The 8,815-nt window shown below is 56.1% G+C and overlaps 1 protein-coding gene across 1 annotated transcript in view; it reads left to right on the forward strand.

Annotated features, from left to right (window-relative positions):
* The window catches only part of ARHGEF17 (Rho guanine nucleotide exchange factor 17), a 31,369-nt gene extending 22,565 nt beyond the window's left edge, over positions 1-8,804 (forward strand). Inside the window, exons 3-19 of the mRNA XM_042835774.1 lie at positions 40-222; positions 840-956; positions 1,405-1,497; positions 1,571-1,747; positions 2,110-2,160; positions 2,833-2,942; positions 3,076-3,161; positions 3,350-3,468; positions 3,692-3,905; positions 4,019-4,092; positions 4,217-4,410; positions 4,482-4,732; positions 5,714-5,960; positions 6,041-6,127; positions 6,215-6,282; positions 7,241-7,389; positions 7,482-8,804. Of these exons, the coding sequence (XP_042691708.1) occupies positions 40-222; positions 840-956; positions 1,405-1,497; positions 1,571-1,747; positions 2,110-2,160; positions 2,833-2,942; positions 3,076-3,161; positions 3,350-3,468; positions 3,692-3,905; positions 4,019-4,092; positions 4,217-4,410; positions 4,482-4,732; positions 5,714-5,960; positions 6,041-6,127; positions 6,215-6,282; positions 7,241-7,389; positions 7,482-7,727 (2,466 nt within the window). The 3' untranslated portion in view covers positions 7,728-8,804. The remainder of the gene's footprint in view (positions 1-39; positions 223-839; positions 957-1,404; positions 1,498-1,570; positions 1,748-2,109; positions 2,161-2,832; positions 2,943-3,075; positions 3,162-3,349; positions 3,469-3,691; positions 3,906-4,018; positions 4,093-4,216; positions 4,411-4,481; positions 4,733-5,713; positions 5,961-6,040; positions 6,128-6,214; positions 6,283-7,240; positions 7,390-7,481) is intronic.
* Positions 8,805-8,815: the final 11 nt, after the last annotated feature.

Below are 8,815 nucleotides of genomic sequence, written 5' to 3' on the forward strand. Positions count from 1 at the left end.
GATAATCTCTTGGTGCCCCAACACAACGCTTCCCTATAGGGCTACATGAAGCCGCTCAAACAACCCGAAAACTCACTGCTGTGCGACCCGTCCTTGGTGGATGAGATCTTCGACCAAATCCCCGAGCTGCTGGAGCACCACGAGCAGTTCCTGGAGCAGATCCACGACTGCGTGCAGAACTGGCACGAGAAGCAGAAAGTGGGCGACCTCCTGGTGCAGTCGGTAGGACCCGACCCTGTTCCCCATTTTGGGTTCAGCCCTAAAGCCTCGCTTTATCGTGCTTGTTTTTTCGGACACGGCCCCGAGCAGGGAGCAGGAAGCAGGGGGATGATGAAAGGATGGGCGAACCACGTCGGAGATGGAGAGAGACGATCTCCAGGCCCTTGGTCTGCTTAGCTTAACGGCGGGGTGGTGCGGCGGCCGGCTGGCTCTGCAGCTTGGAGTTTCTGCATCGGGAGCAGAAATGTCAGGGCTGAAAAATCGAGGCGGGGAGCTGAGCTTGGGCAGATCCAGATGGACACCGTTTTAACCCTTGGGACAGCTTCTCCAACATCCAGCCGTGCCCCGACCCCGTGCTGATCCCATTTTTCCTATTGCATAGAATCACAGAATGACAGAACGGCCTGGGTTGCAAAGGAGCTCAATGCTCATCCAGCTCCAAGCCCTGCTGTGTGCAGGTCGCCAACCAGCAGCCCAGGCTGCCCAGAGCCACATCCAGCCTGGCCTTGAATGCCTGCAGGGATGGGGCATCCACAGCCTCCTTGGGCAACCTGTGCCAGTGCCTCACCACCCTCTGGCTCAAAAACTTCCTCCTAAAAACTTCCTCCTGTTTCCCCTAGTTCTCCAAGGATGTGTTGGTGAACATCTATTCTGCCTACATCGATAACTTCCTCAATGCCAAGGATGCTGTCAGGATCGCTAAGGAGGCACGGCCGGCGTTCATGAAGTTCCTGGAGGTGGGTCCTGGGTGCCACCATGTGCTGGTCACCGTCTTACTGGGAGCCACTGGTGGAGCAGAGGGAGTTAGTGGGAGTAAATTGGTTATCTACAGTCAAAGTGGGATTTTTCCATCTTTTTTTTTTTTATTGGGGAAAGCCTTATGTAAGGTCATAGAATCACAGCATCACAGAATGGCCTGGGTTGGATGGGACCTCAAGGATCATGAAGCCCCCCAATTACCCCAGCTGCAGGCAAGGCCACCAACCCCTACATTTCATAGCAGCCCAGGCTGCCCAGGGCCCCATCCAACCTGGCCTTGAACACCTCCAGGGATGAACGGGGCATCACGTCCTGAGTGTTGTCAAAGGGTGTCACCTGGATCCCAAAGCAGTGTCACTCCGTGTCCTGGGATGGTGCCATGGTGTGTCCCCATTACCTAACTTGTCCCCCACCAATGTTCTGCAGCAAAGCATGCGAGAGAACAAGGAGAAGCAAGCTCTGTCTGACCTGATGATCAAACCTGTCCAGAGGATCCCGCGGTACGAGCTGCTGGTGAAGGTAGGAGGAGTGGCACTGGGATGAGGTCCCTGCCATCCTGGGAAGGAGTGACACCGTGGTGTCCCCTTGGCAGGACCTGCTGAAACACACACCTGAGGACCACCCCGACCACCCCTTCCTCATCGACGCCCAACGCAACATCAAGCAGGTGGCCGAGAGGATCAACAAGGGGATGAAGAGTGCTGAGGAGGTGGAGAGGAACGCACGCATCGTGCAGGAGATCGAGTCCCACATTGAAGGGATGGAGGATGTACGGATGGGGGTCTTGGCATGGGGTCCTGGGTGGGGGTGGGTGACGTGGACACTGGCTGCAGGGCACAGGGACAAGAGGGGACATTCGGCCTGGCTGAACCACCCAAGGGAGCAGCACCCATATCCAAGCTGCACCCAGCACCAAACACATGGAGTAGGTCTTTCCTTTCACTCAAAACTCAGCCATTTTTGGGGGTTGACCTATGTTGGGCCACCTATTTCCTCATTCAGGTCCTGCCTTCCCCATTCTTGCCTCCATGGATTGCTGGGAGGTTCGGGAAGGGGAGAGGGTGACAAGTCAGAGCTGGTGGGGTCCAGGAGTAGGAACAAAGCCACTCATAAACCTCCTTGTCCCCACAGCTCCAGGCCCCACTCCGCAGGTTCCTTCGACAGGAGATGGTGGTGGAAGTGGTAAGAGATGGCCCTCTGTCCCTTGTTCCCATGTCACATTCACTTTGGTAGCATTGTGACACCGTGCACCAAGCAGGGCAGTTGGTGGTTGGGATGGTGGGTCACGTCCAACAGGGATCACGGATGGACGGATGGACAGACAGAAACATGGGTGGATGAATGATGGATGGGTAATGGATGACAGATGATGGATACATGCATGGATGAATGTATGGAGGTGTTCATGGGTTAGAAGCATGCACAGGTGGATAATGGATGGATGACCTGATGGATGAATGCATGGATGGAAGCATGCTCAGATGGATGGACACGTACATGAATGGACACGTGTAGACAATGGAGGAATGAACAGATAATGGGTGATTAATTATGGTCACATGCATGGATGTATGCATGGAGGTGTGCACGGATTGAAGCATGAGTGGGTAGATGGATGGACGGACGGACGGACAGACAGACGGATGGGGACAATATAAAAGTCCCCAAGTGCGTGAGGAAAGATAAGAAGGGCAGTAGCCCAGGGTGAGGGTTGGACAGAGAGACAGAAGATGGGAATCACAGAGGTCCTGGCATTCTTGTAGGCTCCCCCAGGACCACTGTAGGGGTGGGATATGGAGAAGCTGAGGCAGGTGGGTGCATTTGCACTCCTTTGTGTCTCTTGCCTCTCTGCAGAAGGCAGTGGGTGGGAAGAAAGACCGTTCTCTCTTCCTCTTCACGGACCTGCTGGTGTGCACCACACTGAAGCGCAAGTCGGGCTCCCTTCGACGCAGCTCCATGAGCCTGTGAGTGCCACCAAGCATGGGGACAGCCAGCTCCTTTTCCCATTGCATCTCTCTGGGGTTATCCCACCTCCTTGGGGCATCCCCATGGGCTGGGATGGCTTTAGCGTGGCTCAACCAACCCCTTGTCCTGCAGGTACACAGCAGCCAGCGTGATCGACACGGCCAGCAAGTACAAGCTGCTCTGGAAGCTGCCACTGGAGGACGTGGACATCATCAAAGGTCTGCCACTGCCTGATGCCAATTCCATGTCCTGAAACCCATTACTCAACCCCTAGCAAACAGCGATGGGCTCAAAGCATCCCATTGCTGGGGCTGACACCGCCCTGGCTAAAAGCATTAGGGGAGAAGCCTCCCCTGGGCAGCTGTGGGGAGGAAGGGGTTAATGTCACACGCATGTCCCCATGCAGGTGCCTCACAAGCCACCAACCGTGAGAGCATCCAGAAGAGCATCTGCCGCCTGGATGAAGATCTCAGCACGTTGGGCCAAGTCAGCAAGCTGTCAGAGACCCTCAGCTTCCCCCACCAGGTATGGGGACGGTGGCCCCCTGTGGGTGACCTCCACCATGAGACCAGCTGGGATGTACTCACTGAAACACAGAGCCTGCGGGAGGGTTGGTGGCCCTCAAAGGACCCAGATGCCACCAGCCCTGAAGCCACAGGAGGGTTGGGACGTTACTCCAAGGGATGTAACGCGGGATGGACGTGGGGCTTGTGTACCCCATGGACCCTGATGCTGTCACCCTCCCCAGAGCCTGGATGATGTCATCAAGGACCTGATGGCTGCCATCCACCGGGAGCTGGCAGAGAAGCAGTCCTTGTCCTTCAGCATGGCCTTCCCCCCCAACAAAGTGGAGCTCAGCGCCGCCAAGGCCGATGGCACCGAGTCCTTCATCTTCGAGTTCCCCAACCCCGACGCGCGGCTCGGCTTCGAGCAAGCCCTCGAGGATGCCAAGAAGAAGCTGGGTAATGCTGGGACGTGGGGTGGGAGACAGAAATGGGCTCAGTATCTCATACCACATTTCACCCAAACTGCCTCCTTTTCGTCCCAATTTTCAGCTCTTCTCTTATTTCCCCAGCTTCCAGCAAAAACTGCCTGGACCCCGAATTCCTCAAAGCCATTCCCATCATGAAGACACGAAGCGGGATGCAGGTGGGTCCATCTGCTGCTCCCACATTTTCGGGAGGGTGCATTTGGGTATTCCTGTCCACCAGCGGGATGCCACCGTGCCGGCACCTTCCCAAGTGACCTCTCCTTGTTTTTTGCCCCTTTCCAGTTTTCTTGTGCTTCTCCCAGCCACAGCAGCCCAGAGAATGCCCACGAGGTGTGGGTGTGCAACAGCGACGGCTACGTGGGGCAGGTCTGCCTGCTCAGCATCCGCAAGGAGCCCATCGTCGAGGCGTGCATCGCTGTCTGCTCAGCCAGGATCCTCTGCATCGCCTCCGTGCCCGGCCTCAAGCGACCCTATAGGTAAGGAGACCCTCACCCCATGGATGGTGCCAGCTGTTGCATTGCTGGAGCTGTGGCTGTCCCCATGGCAGGGAGCGCACGGAGCCGATGGTGAGCCCATCCTCGGAGCCGGCACCGACACAATCAGAGGATTCAGGGCCACAGCAATGCCTGCACATCTCCATCTCGGGCTCATCACTGGAGCTCTCTGAGCCCGTCGACAGCACGCACCGGGAGCTGGTGCCCTTTGACAGTGATGACACAGATGATGAGTCCTCGCCCAGCCCCTCGGGCACGCTGCAGAGCCAGGCCAGCCACTCCACCATTTCCTCCAGCTTCGGCAGTGAGTCATCCATTTTTTTGTCCCAAATCAGCGGGCAGCTCCGTCATCGATGTGATTGTTCCCCACTCTGCCTTGGGTTCAATTGCAAATTGATAGAAAAGGAGCTTCCGTTTGTCTGTTGAAGAAACACAGGGAAAAGACTCAGGGAGATCCTAATTTGGATCTTGTGATGACAGGATTGGAGTGGAAGCTTGCCTTCTGTTGTAGAACCACACGATCATAGAATGGCTTCCGTTGGAAGGGATCGCAAAGATCGACTTCCAGCTCCCATGCCACTAAACCAGGCACCAGCTCAGGCTGCCCATGGCCCCATCCTACCTGGCCTTCAACACCCCCAGGGACGGTGCAGAAGTGTGCGAGGTCTGCATTGGATGAAGGTTGTCACTGCAAATCCCATCTGTCTTCTTAAGCTGAAGAAACCCTGGGTAAAGAGATGGAGGCAGGGTCCTAGTCCAGGCTCCATGATGCTGGGGCTGGAGTGGCAAGTGGTTCTGTGTGTGGGGCAAATTCTGGCATGTTTAGGGGTCAGCATCCATCCGTCCTCCCTGGGTACCACGAGGGCTTTGTGCAGCATCACGTGCTCTCATCCCCATCACTTGGACAGGCAGTCTTTTCCAACCCGAACGATTCTGTGATTCTCTGATCTACCACTTGAACAGGTTGTTCAGAGCCTGCTCCAGCCTGAACTTGAATGCCTCCCAGGATGGAGACATCATGGAGTTCAAGAAACGTTTAGATGTTGTACTGAGGGACGTGGTTTAATGGGGAAATATTGGTGGTAGGTGGATGGTCAGACTGGAAGTCCAGGATGGATGGATGGATGATCTTGGAGGTCTTTTCCAATCGTGGTGGTTCTGTGATTCTGTGATCGTGGCAAGGTTGGGTTGACAGTTGGACTGGAGATGATCTCAGAGCTCTTCTCCAACCTCAACGATTCTGCATATCTACGACCCATCCCCTCCTCCTCTCTCTCCCCTACAGATGAGGAAATCCCAAGCTGCAAAGAAGCAGCAGCAGAGACGACGAGCTCAGAGGAGGAACAGGAGCCTGGTTTCCTTCCTTTGGCCACCGCCTTCGGTCAGAGCCGGCGTGGTGAGAGCCCAACAGATGGACGAGCCCTACGGCGCTCCAGCCGCGGCTCCTTCACCCGCGGCAGCCTCGAGGACCTGCTGAGCCTTGACCCCGAAGCCTACCAGAGCTCCATGTGGCTGGGCACCGAGGACGGCTGGTGAGTGAGGACCCACACGGATGCAGCTCAGCCCTTCAAGAGCCTCAGCCCCGTGCTTTTTCTCTCTCCCACCTCCGCAGCATCCACGTCTACCAGTCGTCGGATAACATCCGCAACAGGAAGAACAGCATGAAGATGCAGCACGCTGCTTCCGTCATGTGCATCTTGTAAGGGGGCTCTGGGCTTGTTTGGTTTTTCATGGGGTGGTTTCAGGCTGCCCAGCAGTGCTTCTCAAAGCTTTCCTCCCCCCACAGGTACCTCGATAACCAAGTGTTCGTGTCGTTGGCCAATGGAGAGCTCATCGTGTACCAGCGGGAGCCAGGTGAGGCTGCTGGATGGACCCCAAAGCAGCGATGGTTTGGTCTCCGAGGGAGGGGTGCTTTGGGTGCTGGCATCCACAGGGAGAGCAGCAGACTGGGGAGGGCCATTCTCGAGGGATGCTGAATGAGCAGCCCCAAATACGGAGCATGGTGGTCTCTGCTCACCGGTGTCCCAAGGGATATCAGCTCATGTCACCACTCCCAATGTCCCCAAGCTTACATCCCCTATAGAAGGAGATCCATCAGCGTCTGGATAATGGTGTTTCCAGACACCCCCTTCCCCCCAGCTTGGGGTTTTGCTGCTGTAGTGACCGCTCCATCTCCACATCATCCTTCCAGGTCCCTTCTGGGACCCCTACAAATCCAAGACCTTATCCCTGGGCTCTCTGGGCAAGGAGGGCCGTCTTTGAGAGATGCTGAATGGGCAACCTCAAATTTGGAGCATGTGGCCCCTGCTTCCAAAGGACATCAGCTGAGGACCCCACGCTTGCCCCACTTGCAACCAACTCCAGGGAACCTGCTTTAGCACGGGGGTTGGACTTGATGATCCCTTCCAACCCCTGTGATTCTGTGATGCCCCCTGCAGAGGATAGGTGATGGGACAAAGGGAAATGGCTTCAAGATGTGCCGAGGGAGGTTTAGGTTGGATATCAGGACAAACTTCTTTACAGAAAGGGATGTTAAGCACTGCAATGGGCTCCCCAGGGCGGTGGTTGAGTCACCATCCCCGGATGTGTTTAAAAACCCTTTGGATGTGGTGCTCAGGGACGTGATTTAGGGTAGGATGGTTGGGTTGTGGTTGGACTCGATGATCTTTAAGGTCTTTTCCAACCTCAGCAATTCTACGATTCCACGAAGGAGGATCCATCACTCTGGATAGAATGTTAACAGCAAACTCTTCCCCCCAAGCTGGAGGTTCTGCTGCTGTTGCAACCCTTGTATCTCCCCCCATCCTTACAGGTCGCTTCTGGGACCCTCAGAACTCCAAATCCCTCTCCCTGGGCTCCCCGGGCAGCCCCATCACAAAGATGGTGGCGGTGGCAGGGAAGCTGTGGTGCGGTTGCCAGAACCGGGTCATCGTCCTCAACACAGCCACTCTGGAACAAGAGGTACCACGGCAGGCGTGACGGCCACAGGGTGGGGACCACACAGACGTCCCCTGGTGGCTGTGGGTGACGCCGGCGTGGCTCTGTCCCCGCAGCACACCCTCCAGGTGGGGCAGGACAGCGGGCGCAGCGTGAGCTGCATGGTGAGCGCGGCGCCCGGCGTCTGGCTGTCGCTGCAGGGCAGTGCCCTGGTCCGCCTCTACCACCCCACCAGCTACGAGCAGCTGGCCGAGGCTGACATCACCCCCCCAGTGCACAAGATGCTCGCTGGTAAGCAAACCCAGCCCCTTTTCCTGGTGCTTTCCCGTTTCCCAATCCGATCACGTCGCCTCTTGTTATAGCGGGCTTTGCTCCGGAGCTCTCGAGCATCTGGTAGCACAAAGTGCTTCTGTACCATCCACATCCCAACCAGATGCAAGGGAGCCAGGCCCCCTCTGCACTCAGCGGGTTCAACCTCTGCATTCTGCAGCTCCTGCCCAAAAAGGAGAGAGTGGCTGCAAAACCCCGTGCAGAAATTAGGATGCAGCTGCAAAATTCTTTAGAGAAATAAGGGGGGCGTGCAAAATCCCTCAGGGAATTAGAACAGCGGTTGCAAAACCCCGTGCAGGAATAGGGCAACCCATCAGTGGCTTCAGTATCCCGTTCAAAAGTGAGGTGGTGACTGCAAAATCCCATGGAAAACTACAGAAGTGGCTGCAAAATCCCATGCAGACACAGGGCAACTTGTAGAAAATTCCATGCGGAAATCAGGACATCCCATGCAGAAATTGGGAGTCAGGTGCAAAATCCCACAGCAGCTACAAAAACCCCATGTAGGAACAGGGAAATCCCTCGGTGGATTCAATATCAGATGCAGAAATCGGGACCCAGCTGCAGAATCCCACGCAGCAATCAGGACCTGGGAACAGAACCCCACACAGCAAATAGGACACGGGTCCAACACCCCATACCTCAACCAGGACCCAGGTACAGAACCCCATTCAGCAGTCAGGACCCAGGTACAGGATCTCATATAGCAGCCAGGACCCGGGTCCAGAATCCCACACCCCAACTGGGACCCAGGTCCAACACACCACAGCCCAACCAGGACCTGGGTCCAGAACCCCATACAAGTCAGAACCCAGGAGCAGGACCTAATATAGCAGTCAGGACCTGGATACAGAACCCCACACCTCACCCAGGACCCGGGTTAAGGACCACATGTAGCAGCTAGGACCTGGGTGTGGAACACCATACAGCAACCAGGACCCAGATCCAACACTCTAAAGCCCAACCAGGACCAGAGTACAGAACCCCATACAGCAGTCAGGACCCAGGTATAGGATCGCATATAGCAGTCAGGACCTGGGTATAGAACCCCATAGCCCAACAAGAACCCAGATCCAGAACCACATACAGCAGTCAGGACCCAGGTCCAGGACCACATACA

The sequence above is a fragment of the Centrocercus urophasianus genome, unplaced genomic scaffold (genome assembly GCF_019232065.1).
Source record: "Centrocercus urophasianus isolate 14NV4802_14NV808 unplaced genomic scaffold, USGS_Curo_1.0 seq_545, whole genome shotgun sequence".
In the NCBI taxonomy this organism is placed as follows: domain Eukaryota; kingdom Metazoa; phylum Chordata; class Aves; order Galliformes; family Phasianidae; genus Centrocercus; species Centrocercus urophasianus.